The 17,072-nt window shown below is 37.9% G+C and overlaps 1 protein-coding gene across 1 annotated transcript in view; it reads right to left on the bottom strand.

Moving 5' to 3' along the window:
- Nucleotides 1-17,072, bottom strand: part of RNF144B (ring finger protein 144B) — an 80,057-nt gene that overhangs the window by 38,151 nt on the left and 24,834 nt on the right. The window contains exon 3 of the mRNA XM_003897103.5: nt 1,265-1,369. Coding sequence (XP_003897152.1) covers nt 1,265-1,369 — 105 coding nt within the window. The remainder of the gene's footprint in view (nt 1-1,264; nt 1,370-17,072) is intronic.

Here is a 17,072-nt window from a genome sequence, read left to right as displayed (position 1 = left end):
CACTCTAGCGGGGGCAACAGAGGAAAACCAGGTCTTAAAAAAAAAAAGAGAGAGAGAGAGAGAAAGCAAGAAGCAAGAAAAAAAGAAAATGAGAAGACTACTTAAGCTCTGCTCTAGAGAACTGCAAGACAGACACTACAGCCCGTCCTGATCCACTTGTCTGGGTACACTGGTCCCTTACATTAGGTCCTCAAAATGTCAGTGCCTGGTGGCTACCATTTACTGAAAATTCTAAAACACTAGCCACGTGAACTTTCTGCACTGACGGAAATATTTTATTCTGTGCCATGCAGTCTGGTAACCATTAGCCACATGTGACTGAACACTCAGCAATTACTGACTAGCATGATTGAACTAAATTTTTAATTTCATTTAAATCAGTCTAGGTGTAAACAGCCACATGTGGCTAGTGGCTACTGGATTAGTCAGCACAGGTCTAGAATACAGGTATCCAATAAATTTCATGGGCTGTTTTTGAAATTGAGCTTCCAATTAGTAAGTCGTTTATCATACATTCTATCTACCTACCTAGTTCTATGCCCCCACTCCCATTTTTCTTTAAGAGATGAAATCTCACTCTATTGCCTATTTATCTTTAGGGTATTACAATTTACAAGACGACTCACTATTCAGCCTCTGTATGAGTCCATTCTCACACTACCATGAAGAAATACCCAAGACTGGGTATTTAATTGACTCACAGTTCCACAGACCTGGGAAGGCCTCAGAAAACTCACAATCATGGCAGAAGGGGAAGCAAACACGTCCTTCTTCACATGGCCGCAGCAAGGAGTAGAGCTGAGCAAAGGGCGGAAGCCCCTTATAAAACCATCAGTTCTCACAAGAATTCACTATCATGAGAACAGCATGGGGGAACCGCCCCCATGATTCAATTATCTCCACCTGGTCCCACCCTTGACATGTGGGGATTATTACAATTCAAGGTGAGATTTGGGTGGGGACCCAGAGCCAAACGATATGAGCCTCCTAACTTCACATTTGGTAAATTTGATTTCTGGCACTTTTGCCTTCAATACAGCTTCTTCAATACTCAAGATGGTATATGTAAATAGAACTGAGATAAATGACAGCTTTAACAGTCTGTATAAAAAATCCAAAGGTATGTTGCAATAAAGTGCTCCTTTAAAAAGTTAACCTCTGTATTTTCTTGCTAGACTCCCTGGTAGGGAAATACATCAGGGCTCAAGATCCTAATAAATAACATAAATAGGAAAGAGGGGAAGATAATGGCAGTCATTCATACCTCAGCTTCCTGCAGGGTCCCGTGGTTTAGGCACACCATGTCAGGGCAAGTGATGGGAGATCCACATCCTTCTCGGATTGCCAGCTGCATGTACTGTTTCAGGCACTGGAAGTTAAGAAAAAAAAGACAATTACCTATCCCATTACAGTAGCAGAAAGGTTATATAACAGAACCACCACTGCCTCTTCTTCCTTAATTGGCTGTCCTGAGGCTCTTGTACTCAGGAAACTTAAGTTATCACAAGTGTGAATACTAAGAGCCATCACTTTGGAAAGAATGCAGACAGGCAATTAATTATGCATTACTTCATCTTAAGAGTTTATTCAAGTCAGATTTCCCTATGCTCACACATTTCAGCCACCATAGATTAGGAAAAGAAAAAACACTATTTTCTAACACTAAAGGCCTCCTCCTTTTTGAAAAAATCCTGTATGAGTTCCTAAGTCCATTTTTACCTAGTGGTCCTCTCCATCAAAGTTTACCCAAAACTAGAACAGAATGCTGGGACCCTTGCACTGAGCTAGCCACACAATCAAAGTAAGCTTAAGGCAGTGACATTTCTAGGACCACTCTTAAGAGCAAGTGCACCTGGAAAAGATAATGTCAAATTTGGGAAAGTCAGGTGACTTCCTGCTGACTGGGGACAGCAAAGATAATTTGCTTCCCAAACACAATGATGCATTGTCCCAAAGACATTATCTCAAAGACAATGAGACCTTCCCAAAAATATGGGCCTTGGTGGATGCCATGTAAAGGAGGTTTGAGTAGGAAAAAAGGCACTGGTCCCCAGGGGAAAGAAGAAATTAAATAGAAAAAAAGAAACCCAGAGAAGAAATTGAATAGAAAAAAGAAACCCAGAGAAGAAACTGAATAGAAAAAAAGAAACCCAGAGAAGAAACTGTATAGAAAAAAGAAACCCAGAGAAGAAATTGAATAGAAATAAAAAGAAACCCAGAGAAAAAAATGAATAGAAAAAAGAAATTCAGAGAAGAAATTGAATAGAAAAAAGAAACCCACAGAAGAAATTGAATAGAAAAAAGAAACTCAGAGAAGAAATTGAATAGAAAAAAGAAACCCAGCGAAGGAACTGAATAGAAAAAAAGAAACCCAGAGAAGAAATTGAATAGAAAAAAAGAAGCCCAGAGAAGAAATCGAAAAGAAAAAAGAAACCCAGAGAGAAAAGGGAGAACACCAGGAACAAAGTTGGTCTGCTCACTGCCTGTTGTGTCTGGATGTTGGACAGTGGGTGGAGATGTGAGTCTGACTGAGAAGTTAGGAGACGGACTGATAGCTTTATGGAAACCTCTAACGCCTCCCCCTATCCCTCTCTACCCGTCCGCACAAGAAATTGAAGGCAGTAGTTCCAGGAAATAAACCTCTAAGTAATCCAAAATTGGTTCTTCAACTTCCACTAATTTGCTCATAATTGGTAAACCTTTTCTACATGCATGACAAAAAAAAAGTCAAGCTCAAATGTTTGAGGAGTACCTTCCACCAAAAATACATAAGCCAGCCACTGAAGCAGCGACTCTTACAAAGTGGTGATTATTTACAACTGGGCTTACATTTTTCAAACTTATACATTTATGTATCAACTTACTGCATTAAAAATATTGTTGTTGCACCAACGTTTTAAAAAAGCACGAGCCTAAAGTAAAATTCTAGGGTCAGAATACTGATGATGTAATTATGAAATCTATCCCTGTTACTGACCATCTTTACTCATTTTTTCCATCTGAAAATAAAACTAATATCACTATTATATTACTTCAGAAAACTAATCACGTATTTATCTGATTATAAATAACTTACAGTGTACTGATGAATCAATGACTAGGGCAAACCATTTAAACCAGACTTGTATCTCTTCAAATAGTTAACAGGTTTTTTCTCCAAGGAGTTAATTTTTTCTATAATATTCACCACAGCAAAAACTAGAAAATAACCTAAAGACCCAAAATAGAACACTGAAATAAATGTTGCTAAATTTATGCGATAGAATGTGCAGAATCATGAAAAGAGTCTTCAAATGATGTTCAAAAGACATGCACAAATGCTCATGATTTAGTATAAACTGAGGAATAAAAGGTATCTGGGAACAGAGATCCTTTGTGGTCACTCCTCCATTGCACTTGACCGCCATATAGATACTGTGTTTTAACCCTGACCTTCTTGTTCAACAGAAGGGAGAAAAATCACTTGCTCTAGGATTTACTGTGCCAAACATGGTATCCACCAGCAGCAGCAATGGGACATAGAAGAGAGCAGCAGAAAGGAAATATGAGGAAGAATGTCAATGGGCAGGCTAACACCCAGGGGAACCATCAAGGCGGCTCACCAAAAGGAGTGTCGTGCCAGGGGACAAATGAATAAACAGTGTGAAAGCCTGTCCATCCTGTTCTGCTGCTGAGGACATCTCAGCCTTCCATCAGCCACACCTGCTCCATTGTTACTGCCTTGATCTTCCCGCTGACCCCCAGCAGCCACTTAAATAAATTTAAGTAAAAAGACTGGAAGATATAGTTTCCAGGCTCAAGGGGAAGGTGTTTGAGGAAAACAAAGTGAACAGTGCAAAGAACTTCAGATCCTAACACCAGGGTGAAGGATCCACTTTACTAGGTGACAACGGGAAAACGACTTAGCCTATTACCTAGACTTGCTTTCCTTAATTTAAAAAGTAGGGACAATAATACCTGTTGTAGTGACCTCACAGGGTTTAACACACACACACACACACGTGAAATTTATATATGGAAGCTCTTCATGAGTTTGCAAATTACAGAAGAATAGGTCATTTATTACTTCTCTTCTCCTGTTCTTAGACTTTTCATGAAAGACTTTGTGGGAAAATGTTAATCCTTTGGCCTTCTGAGATATCCTTTCTCCACTCCCTGCAAAGGACCAGTTAAACCACTTAAGGTGGAGAAGCTATGTAGACAGAACAGATATTTGTAACAGAATATCCCAGGTGCCTCTATGCAAGGCTCTTCTTAGAAACATTTGGGTCTACAGAATAAGTTTAGCATTAAATAGGAACTAAAGATACTATGTGAGTCCTTTTAGGCAAACACATTCATTTCAAATATAACTGCAAATGTGTTAAGTTGAAATATACACCTTCCCAAGAACTTACAATGGATGTGCCTCTTACTAATAATGTAATGTTCCTAGGTACACTACAAACCACAATATATCAACTAAATGAATTTTGAAACTTCATATAAGCACTCTCCTGACCACAATATTATATGACCCATGATTTTGGGGTGAGAAGTTAGACCTCTGTACACTGACTCCAGGGTTTAAGTACATACACCCTTTATTTTTAATGCTAAGAAACAGTGGTTCAAGATAGAGATTTGTAAGGGCAGGTTGCTAAGTAGTCCTACAGCACAGGCACTTGACACTCCATCAGTGTGGGCATGCACTTCTATTCAAAGGCAAAGAGGGGAAACAACCAGCCCTAGTTATTGCTTTTTACTGAATTTTCAAGTACCCCAGGCTTGTTAAATGCCATCCATTAACTTTTACTAAAATATTTAATCTCGAGTGTCCCTCTCTTCTTCTGTATCTCTGGCTAAAAAGTGCAAAATAACTGAAAACATTGACATGCATCCGAAGTGCATGTCATACAAAACATAGGTAAATGGTGAACAATTCTAGGGGGAAAACTGGTATCTAGCTTATAAAGAGAGAAACACAGAAAACAAAAACAGATTATAGCAATGCAAGAACAGCAAAATAAAATAATAAATATTTTTTTAAAAAACTACCATCATTTAGTTACATTTTGAAAATTACATTTATTAAGTAGCATTCAACAGATACTTAAATATGCAATTTTCTTAACAGGTAACAAATTTTAAGGAAAATGTTTCAAATAGAACATCTCAAAACTCAAATGACCCAAGGAAAAAAAAACTTTTTCTTTTGAATAGTCAACATTTAATTAGTTTAGTAAAACACAGAATTATTTTTAGGCCATGAAGGGTCATGCAAAACAATAAGGATTGTTCATCAAACTCACTCCACAACCCTTTAAGGACTCATACGGAATCTAACCAAAAATGTAACCAAACACCTGGTGAACCAGATGACTCATATTGTCTCTTCCAACTCTGAGAGTCTATGAAGTGTATGCAATAGAATCTTCTCAGAAACAGGTGTCTCCTAGACCCCTTTCAAGGGTATTAGATTCCGACGTACCGAAGTCACAGGCATCCTTCATATAAGGCGTTCTCACCTATTATGATGGATGTGGCAAAAAGGGTCACAGTGTAAAGACAAAGCTACTATGTACCCACCCAAGAACAAATCACAGGAGCAGGCAGGGAACATATGCATATTTTTAAAAACTTACTATATAGTTCCTCATTCTCTATCACTAAATTATGCCCTTCTTAAAGTTTTTTTCTAAGAAAAAATAAAGCATTCTAATGAATAGCCAGTGGAACTGGATTCCAACCATCCAGGTTGAAGCACAAGCTCTAAAGTCTCCTCTGCATCTTGAGCGAGTCATTAACCTCTCGAACTACAGTGCTCTCATTTATAAAATGGGACAATCTCACCTGTCTAGGCTGATCTCAGGGAAAATGGAGAAAAGTGAAAAGAGGTATGCAAACGTAAAGTATACTTGGAGAATGGAATAGATGTTTCTGAGTAGGCAGGAAGCAGAAACGAAAGTCCATAGACAAACAGGAACCTTAGAAAAGCTTCCTGAGGGTGAGGTGAATAGGTAAGAGAATAGGTACTGTTGAGAGGAAAGACATAATGAGTGCCATTAGTTGATTTTTTTTTTTTTTTTTTGAAACTGGGTCTCGCTCTGTTGCCCAGGGTGCAGTGGCACAATTATGGCTTATTGCAAACCTCAAACTCCTGGGCTCAGTGATCCTCCCACCTCAGCTCCTGAGTAGTTGAGGCTACAGATGCCTGCCACCACACTCAGCTATTAATTGATTGATTGAAATGGGGTCTATGTTGCCCAAGCAGGCTGGTCTCAAACTCCTGGGCTCAAAGAATCCTGTCGCCTCAGCTTCCCAAAGTTCTGGGATTACAGGTATGAGCCACCACAGCTGGCCCATTCATTGAAAATTTAAGTTGACTTCCAGGATCTTAGATGCTTCTGGATACGGGCACTGGGGTCCTGTGGTCAAAGGAGGACTGTCAGCCCACCTGGCTTGAAGCTGAGTTGGTGAACTATTGACCTAGGTTTTCTCATCCATAGCTCAGCCAAGTGGGAAGGAAGGTGATGAGGGGGAATGTGCCTAAAGGCCAAAACCCAGACAGGCCTTGAGTACCTGTTTTGCTTTTTATCACTCCAGGTACAATGCAAACATTGAAGTAGATATTCCATAAAATGTAGACTAACATTTCCCTGCCTCAGTGCACAATGACATCACAATGTTTCCAGTGTGTTCTAAATAACATCTCACACTGAGGCCAATATTCTGTTTATTCCACTTCAGACTATGATCTGTATACATGATCCAAGAATAAAGCTGCCTTTGTTAGATGCTGTTGAGTTAAATTATTAGTACAACTCAAGATAGTATCTCTCCCTACTCAAAAGCCTATCCAACACACCAAAAGTAATCTGGTTTGAAAACATTCAAACAAATTAACAACCTACAGCTAGGCAGGAAGCTGTTTCCTGGTATAGTCTGATCCTAAAATTTTTCTTACAAAACCCCTTTCAGATACCTTGGGTTTTTCACCAATATGAGATTACCTAGGTGACCAACTTCCCCTTGTAGGTGTTTGCCAACCACAGAGGACATCAGAGGACTGATAGGAAAACCTGGCGCCAAATGATTAAAGGAAAAAGCACCAAATCAAACAGCAAGCCATAAATAAGCACAGTTTAAAAGAGACCTTGGTTTGACAGTAGTCGTCCCTCAGCCCTTTTTATTCCAGAAGCCTTCCCTGCCTCATCCCCTAGTGAGGCAGCACACCCAGCCCGTCTGCCCGCATAGCATCCTAAGGCCCAGCTCGCACTGTATTTTTCAAACTGGGTGCAAGGGTGTATTATTGGGAACCCAAGAGTTTTTCATGGCAAGATTTTCCCCATTTTATGTTTATTCAATGCTCTTACTAAAAGCATGCCTGGGACCACCTCGGGAAATTCCCTATTTCCACCCAGTGTCCGTGCTAACCCTCGGTCTGTGGTGCCATCCTGCTTTGCCAGGTAGGGGTGCTATCATTGTCACAGGCAAATGAAAAAAAGAGAAGAATCTGGGCCCAGTGAATGCTGAACACATCAAAATTTTTAGTGATTCCAACAGAGAAAGATGACAAGATCACTGAATTACCACTTAGTCATTGGAACACATCAAACTCAGAGCCTAACTGGAAAAAGCAATTTAACCAAAGTTAAACATCACTCATCACATTAATGTTAACTTAAATTTTATTGCTCTGTAATTTTATTTTATATATATATACACACACACACACACACACACATATATATATATGTGTGTGTGTGTATGTATATTTGAGATGGGGTCTCACTCTGTCACCCAGGCTGGAGTGAAGTGGTGTGATCTCAGCTCACTGCAACCTCTGCCTCCTGGAGTCAAGCAATCCTTCCACCTCAGCCTCTAGCTGGGACCACAGGTATGCACCACCATGCCAGGCTATTTTGTATTTGTGGTAGAGACAGGGTTTTGCCATGTTACTCAGGCTGGTCTTGAACTCCTGAGCTCAAGTGATCTGTCTACCTCAGCCTCCCACAGTGCTAAGATTTCAGGCATGAGCCACTACACCTGGCCTTATCGGTCTGTAATTTTAATCAATATTCAGTTTGTGTATTTATTGTGGTATTCTTATTCTTTAAGAGATATATGCTTAAATATGCTTATTTAGTACCTTGTATCATGTTTGTATAAGTTTTGGTAAGACTCTAATAAAGGAAATTTTAAAATAGCTTGATATTAAGTTCCAATTCTTTTCCCCTTCAAAAGGAAGCCACATAAAATCATCAAAAGGAGGGAGAATGGAATGATTCTCAATAGCAGTGAGGCTGGTGGTATTGCCTTCTCACTTGGGGACATACTCAAATATCAGACTATCCAGAAGGAGTTTTATAAGTTATTCAACCTCCCCCCTCCCCAAATTCTCCAGAAGACTTGGTTTTTTCTCCTCTACTTGCCAACCTTTCTATGATGACCGTAGGTAACACCAGATGTTTATTGTACCCATGAGCAATGTAGCGCCCAGCATGCTGCATTGCAAATGACTATCAATTTGCCTGCCTCCTCTATAGCCTAGAAGCTCCTTCAGGATCTAGATTATATCTGCTCCTCTTCATGCTCCCTACAAGCATCTAATCAATCACAGGACCTGGCACATAGTAGACACTCAGGCTTCTCTGGGAGCTGGAAGCCTGAATTCAGCACTTACCGGTTGAGTATCCCTAATCTGAAAATCCAAAATCTGAAATGCTCCAAAATACAAAACTTTTTAAGCACCAATATGGTGCTCAAAGGAAATGCTTATTGGAGGATTTTGGACTTCAGATTTTCAGATTAGAGATGGTAGACCAGTAAGTATAATGCAAATATTCCAAGAAAAAAAAAAATCAGAAACCCGAAACAGTACTGGTCCCAAGCATTTTGGATAACGGATACTCAGTCTGTGCTCAGCTTTGTGGCCAAGCTCCTTCACCTCTGATAATGAAACATATAAACCCACCCACACACACATCCATCCTCTGTTCTTCTTTTCTTGACACATAGGACCCAACTCTGCTTTTCTGGTTCCCATTTCCTCCTGCCTTTCAGGAAATTAACTTATTCACTATCTGTTTTCTTTCCTATGCCTTGAATTTTGTCCTGTCTAAACTTGAACATGTTCAAAATATCCTGATCAAAGAAAAGTCATAATAAACCAGCAAAGAACAACAGCCCTCCCTTACTCCTCTTCCTGGCTATATACTGCCTTCATTCCTCAGCTCTTCACAATCAAATGTTTGAAAGAGTTGTCTTCCCTCACGCCTTCACCAATCCCATCCCAACCTCTCCCTACCACTCAACTGAAGTGGCTCTAGGTCATTGAATCCAGTACACACTTCTTCCTTCCCAACCTCTCAACAGCAGTATCACACACAGCTAACCATTCCCAGCTTCCTGAAATCCTTTTTCCCCTTGTCTTCAGGATTCCATACTCTTCTGGTTTTCATTCTTCCTCTCTAGTCATGCTTTCTCAATCTTCTGCATTTTCCTCAACTCAACTTTTAAATGCTGGAATTTCAGGAAAGGACCTAAACTCTCTTCTTTCTACACTTTCTTCCTGGGTCACTTCATTCGCTATATAGAACCAATTGTGCTAGTCCACTGCCTATTTGCTCTCAGGAGAACATATTCCAAAAGGCCAGTGGTTCCCTAGCAGAGAGCAGTGCCCCCAGAGAAAATGATCTAAGCCTGGTATGTTTTTATAGACAAGAAACACTGGAAGATATGGGACACTGCTGGGAAGAGTATCCTTAATAAAAAGCCACAGGCAGGAGGAGGAGGGGTGGATGGACAGAGGATAAGGAACTTCAAAGATAACATCCGCCTGCCTTACTATTCAACTACCTTACTGACAATGTTTCTCAGACTTGAATATTCATCCAAGTTATTCAAGGATCCCATCAAAAATGCAGATTCGGATTTAGTGGATCTTGGGTGGGGTCTGAGGTTTTTCCCTCCTTGTAAGTTCCCAGGTCACGTTGGTGCCGCTGGCACACAAACCGCACTTGTAAGTACCAAGACCCAAGTCAAAGATTCTCCACATCAGCTGTTTCATAGAATTATCTGGGGAGGTTTCCAGAAGTCCAATGCCCAGGCCATACCACAGACCAATTAAATCAGACTCTCTAAGAGAATGATCCAAGTGTCGGTTTATATTATATATATATAGTATTATTATATATAATATGTAATTATTATATATCTTATATATGTCATGTATGTTTTATTGAGATATAATTCAGATACCTATAATTGAGATAAAATTCATGTACCCATACAATGCACCCATCTAAAGTGTACAATTCAGTATTTTTAGTATATTCACAGTGTACACCTATCACCAAATTTGATTTTAGAACATTTCATAATCCCAAAAGAAACACTGTGCCCATTAGTACATGCTCCCAATTTCTTCCCCAGATCCTCCATGCACAGCCCTAGGCAACCACCATCCAACTTTCTGTATGTATAGATTTTCTTACTCTCTACATTTCATATAAATAGAATGATACAATGTGTGGTCCTTTATCAATGTCTTCACTTAGCATAATGTTTTCAAGATTCATACATGTTGTAGCATGTATTGGTACTTCATTTATTTTATTGCTGAATAGTATACCATTGTGTGAATATACCACATTTTGTTTATACTTTCATCAGTTGATGGACATTTGGGTTGTTTCCAGTTGAGTGGCATTATGAATTATGCTGCTATGAGCAAGTTTTCATGGGGACATACATTTTCATTTCTCTTGGATATATACCTAGGAGTAGGTATGGTATATGGTAACTCTATCTTTGCCTTTTGAGGAACTGCTAGACGATTTTCCAAAGCAATTGTATCATTTTTCATTCCCACCAGCAGTGTATGAGAGTTTGGACTTCTTTAAATTCTCACCAAAACCTGTTATTTTCTGTCTTTTTTATTATAGCCATCTTAATGTGAAGTCGAATATCATTGTGGTTTTGATTTGCACTGCCCTGTTGGCTAGTGATTTTGAGCATCTTTTCATGTGCTTATTGGTAATTTGTACATCATCTCTGAAGAAGCCTCTACTTAGAACTATCTATACTTTCATCCATTTGTAACTGAGTTATTTGTGCTTTTATTACCGAGTTGTAAGAATTCTTTATATAGTCTAGCTGTATCCCTTATGAGATATGATTTGCAAATATTTCCTCCAATTCTGTGAGTTATCTTTTAACTTTCTTGATGATGTCCATTGAAGCATAAAGGTCTTTAATTTTGACGAAGTCCAATTTATCTTTTTCTTTTGTTGTTTAAGCTTTTGGTGTCACATCTAAGAATGTCTTGCTTAACCCAAGATCATGAATTTTTTTCTTTTTCCGATGTTCTCTTCTTCTAAGAGTTTTATAGTTTTAGCTGTTATATTTAGGTGTATGGTCCACTTTTCTTAATGTTTGCCTGTGGTATGAGGAAGATCACAGACATCTTAATTCTTAATTTTTTTTTGCAAACAGATATCCAGTTCTCCAGCACCATTTGTTGAAAACATTTCTTTCCTCCTTGAATTGTCTTGGCACCCTTGTTGAAAATCAACTGACAAAAAGTAAGATTTATTTATTTATTTCTGGACTCTCAAATCTATTCCATTTATCTATCTGTCCATCCTCATGACAGTATCACAATGTTTTGATTACTGTCACTCTGTCATCAGTTTCGAAATCAGGAAGAGAGCTCTCCAACTCTGTTCTTCTTCCAGATTGTTTCACTATTCTAGGTTGCTCAAACTTCCACAGGAATTTTAGGATAAGCCTAGAATTTAGTTGGCATTTTTATGAGAGGTGTCTTGAATCTATAAATTGATTTGGGGAGTACTGCCACCTTAATAAATCTTCCAATCCATGAAGATGGGATATCTTTTATTTAGTTTTTTAAAATTTCTTTCAAGAGTATTTTGCAGTTTTCAGAGAATTTTGTACTTTGTTAAATTTATCCCTAAATATTTTATTCCTTTTGATATTGTAAACAGAATTATTTTCTTGTTAATGCAATTATATTACTTCTTACTAGTATATGGAAATACAATTGATTTTGTACATTGATCTTATATTCTGCCACCTTGTTGAACTGTTATCAATATTTTTAAACTATTGAAGTGATTCCCATTTGCAACCAAGTCTAAGCACCACTAGTTCAGTACCATCGATGCCCTCCATTCTAATCAGGGAAGATACTTTTATGTCCCTCATCACTCTTTTCTACCCAACCTCTCCATGGAGAATACACGCATTCAGCTAGTTCCAAAAGAAACAGCAAAGAAAGCTTAAGGGGGAAATTATATATGCAAAATTTTAAAACTCTGATTGAGAGCCTTTAAATACTTTAGCCCAAAATAGTGCCGTTACTTTTTCTGGAAGAGATTACTAAGATCCACCTTGTAAGTTTGAGAACAGTCATTCAATATGGGAGATTAAATCTGGACTCCAATCAAAAGTACCTCCAGTTCCCACCAACCAAGAGTGATCAAACGCGTCTATCTTTATCTCAAGTGATCATGAAATATCTAAATTAAGAAACTCCATGACAGAAATAGCTCTGAAGAGAAACCCATTGGAAATGCTGCAGCCCGGTCCAGGCTTCAGAAAAAAGCCAAATAAATTTGCTAAAATGGAAGAACATTCCAATCAGAGCAGTGAACCGACATTAGCGTTGGAAAAATCTGCTTCCAACTTGAGTAATTCAATCACTTGTCCGCTAACCTTTCAGAGGAGTTTTCTTTTGTCCCATTTGTGCTGCCTTTCTTAACAGAAGGAGGCCGCACTTTTTATACTAGTCTCAAAGAGATCCCTCTGGCCTAGGTGCTATCTTATGACACAGTATGCTCAGAAAAGCAACTGACCATTTCAGGAGAAAGAAAACAAGAAGACTTGCCAAGTTTACATCCTTCTACTTCCTCCAAAGAAACATTAGCCTTCAGAACTGTAAGCCCTCAGCTGACACCAAAGCCTTAGCACACAGACCCAGCACAGGCAGTGAGAATAAGCATACCACGGATTCAGCATAGCCAGATTCCACTGAATTCATTTGCCACTTCATTCTTCCTCCTACTGTTAGAGTCTCTGCTTGAACTGTTAGCATTTCTGAATCTCTAAAAGGTGCACTTAAGGTCTCAGCAACACAGAAAAAAAAAAAACAAAACAAAAAACCTCAAGTTAGTAAAGGTTCAAGAAACCCCTCAGACCATGAGGTATGGCTATGCTAGTTACCTGAATAAAATATAACTATTCAACCCAAAATAAGCAAACACATTGAGTACTCACATTCCACTAGAGAATGTCGAATGAATATTAAACTACACCATGCAAAGGACAGCAGGCTAAATAGACGGAGAGATGTGTGATAAAGCAAGCAAAAAGTTAAGGTTAGAATCCGCTATGATTTCAATGATGGTGTCCCCTTCAAAATTTATGTTAAAACTGAACCCCCATGGGAGGTGATTAAGTCACAAAGACCCCACACTCGTGAATGGAATTAGCACCCTTATAAAAGGGCTCAAGGTTAAAGGGAGTGCTCTCTTGCCCTTCCATCTCTTCTGTTATGTGAGGACACAGAATTTCTCCCCTCCAGAGAAAGTAACAGTAAGGCGCCATCTTGGAAGCAGAGAGCATCCCTCACCAGACACCAATCCTGCCAGCACCTTGATCTTGGACTTTCTAGCCTTCAGAACTACGAGAAGTGGATTTCTGTTGTTTATAAATTACCCAGTCTCACATATTTTGTTATATCAACACAAAAGGACTTAGGCAGAGCCTAAGAGACAGTTGGTATACGGTCAGCCACCCATCCTCAGATTTCACATCCATGGATTCAACCAACCACGGATAGAAAATATATTTTTAAAAACACAATAAGAAATACACAAAAAATACAGTAGAAAAACCACTTATATGGATTTACATTGTATTAGATATTGTAAGTTACCTAGAGATGATTTAAAGTATATGGGAGGATGTACACAGGTTATATGCAACTACTACACCATTCTTTATGAGAGACTTGAGCATTCATGAATTTGGGTATCTTTGGGGTGGGCAGTAGGAAGGGGCTTGGAACCAATATCCTGAAGATACCAAGGGATAATTCTATAGGTATTTGTGGTAAAAATCTTTTATCTTGTTTTATAACAAACTGTTGTATATTTTTTTCATATTTTTAAAAGTTTTTGTTCTTTTTCACCTTCAAGAATAGAAACAGGATGTTGTACAATTTTTTAAAACTAAAAGCAAAAGATAAAATTTATACCATTCATCAAACCTCAGATTTCAATACTGCTTAAAAGCAGAAATCCTATATTTTAAATAAAATCTGTCTCAGTATTTAAACCAAAGTTTGAATAAATTATAATGAAATAATGTCTTAATTAAAGCTAATCATAAATATATATATACCTACTATGTAGCTATATAAATTATAACATTTTTAAATAAAACTAGTGGTAGCAATATTAATAACTATCTGAATATTTGAAATTTTAAAAGAATATTAACATTGTATAAGTGACAGAATAAAGCTAACTCATCACCAGCACTTTTTTCTACAGGATATAACCTACAAAGCTAGCATGCAAAATAGCTCATATTAATGACCCAAAAGTTGGGAAAGAGTGACGCTTTACAGTTTCCTCAAGAAGATATTGTTTCCATACATGGAATGACAGGAACAAGGGACATCAGTTAAGAATAGACTTAACCCTTAAACTTCCTCTTTAGCTACATTACAAAAGAGAATCTCTTAGATTTAAGAAAACTGAACTCTGAAAAAGTAGAAAAGATTTCGAATAGGTTGGTTATTCGAAATCTCATTTTATTCAAAATTATTTTGAAATAATTATATGCAATGAGTCCCTAGCAAAATTAGAATCTTTCTAATTATAATTTACATTGCATCAAGACTGCGACTATTCCTTATCTCATCATATTCCCCTGAGGATTTATCCTGCAAAACCTGGAATTTTTTTTAAACATTTTCTAAAAAGCAAGTTTTTAGAAGTCAAGGGGCTTCATATTGAGTGGGCTTTTCATATTAAATGCTATAATTTGAACCAGTCTTCCTTTTCTGAAGGTTATCAATACCGTAAACCATAAGATAAAGTTTTTCAAAAGCTAGACATCATTCCATATTAAAACAATCTTTAATTAACACACTACCTAGAGAAAGCAGATGTTAAGCTGTAATTTTTTTTTCCATTTGCAGAAAAGTTCTCTGTGCTCTGCAGTAACCCATGCATTAAACACCCTCAACACAGAGGAATCACTTGGAAACAACCGTCAGACTGAGGTCCTCTTAAAAACACCAGTAACTTCCAGACACAATGCGCCTGGAGGGTGGGAGAACATCACTCATTGAGGCAGAAGGCCTGGCCTTGAACCTTGACTTCAGTTTCAACATCTGAAAATATGCTAAATGCACTGGGAACTTCCAGTTGTGTAAATCAGACCTCTGAATGTCTCGGCCTTGGTTTCCTCAAATAACTTACCCGAAATCACACAGTGGAAAGTTCACAGAACACTCCCGTTCATGCTCAATTTCTAATCTGAGGCTATGGCCACCACTATATTCTGATTACATACTTTCTGTTCTCCAAAAAACTCCTTGGATTTTTTAAACCAGTAGTTCTTTACATTTGTTTTGTACTGACTAAATTTTATATATATAAAATCAGTAGCCAGCTGTCAATTTTGCATTATATAGGACATTGTCAAGCTTTAGACATCTCAGGTTAAGATCACAAAAGCCTTATATGAGCTTTCATCCACTTTCATGCTAACAAAAAAAAATTTAGGGACCACATACTATGTGCTAGGCCGTATATTATATATTTTCACAGAGGTTGTTTTTATTTCCTCCAAATGAAGCTATGATGCAGGAATTAACATTATAGCTCCTGGGCAAGTTATTTAACTCTGAATTGGTTTCTTTATCTGTAAACTGGAAGAGTAAATGGGGAGAAAAATAGTACCCTTGCATATGACATATTATATGAAAGGTACTCAAATGCCCTTGCTTTTCCTGCCTTAATTTTTTTTAAACAGATGAATAAACTGAGGTTTAAGCAGATTGAAAAAACACCCTACATTCATGTAGTACATACCTCACACATATTTTCCAGAAGAGTCAAACCAAAAAGACCTCCTTACTGTGGGTGGGAAACGATTCAAAACCACCCGGGCTTTCAGTTAACACAGAGCCATGTATTTCCTTGGAAATGAGGCACCGTGTCTCACCTGATTCCAAGGGGTACACTGCATATCTGGAATCCACATAGATAAGCCTGATATAACCAGTCTTTAATGAACTGAAATATACAGACGGGATTTTAAAAAACTGAATTTTCTAGTTAACTCACCACCCTTCTTCAACTTGCCTAAATGTTTTAAACCTCCTTTTCCTACTTTGTAACATTTTGTCACTGGACATGAATTTTTTTTTTTGTGATGAGGCATCTCCCACAGTCTGAACATCAATATTTTTTCATTCCTTCATGTCTTCTATGTGTAATATACTTTTCTAGATATGTCCCATTTTTTTCTAACTTGATTACTATTAATACCAACGTATAAAATCAGTTGCAACTATACTGGCACTGAACATACTGTATGTTTTTTAAAGATGGATTCATGAGATGAGCTTCTCTTATAACAATTTGCTTCCTCCTAAAAAGAGGAAGTATGGATTAAACAATGAGATATGTTCTTTTCACATACCAGATTAGAGAAGGTGAAAAGTTTGAAAATACCCAGTGTCAAAAGAGAGGCCTCTGTTCCTGCTCGGTGGGTGGAGTTGCTAAGCTGGTGCAACAGTTTGGAATAGTAATTTGGTAGCACATACTGATTTAAAATGTACATCTATTTTGGTTAGGCAATTCTATTTCCAAAAAGTTATCCTAAGGACAGGTATTTTCACATTTATATAAGTTAAAAAATTTATTCATAATAGCAAAAACTGGAAACAACCCTAAAATCCATTATTTAGGAGGGGCCCGGTTAAACAAAGTTTCATACAACCATATCATAGAACACTATACAATACTTAAAAAGGAAGGTTGGTCTGT

This window comes from Papio anubis, chromosome 6, assembly GCF_008728515.1.
Source record: "Papio anubis isolate 15944 chromosome 6, Panubis1.0, whole genome shotgun sequence".
Classification (NCBI taxonomy): domain Eukaryota; kingdom Metazoa; phylum Chordata; class Mammalia; order Primates; family Cercopithecidae; genus Papio; species Papio anubis.
This window is presented reverse-complemented; position numbering and strand designations above follow the sequence as displayed.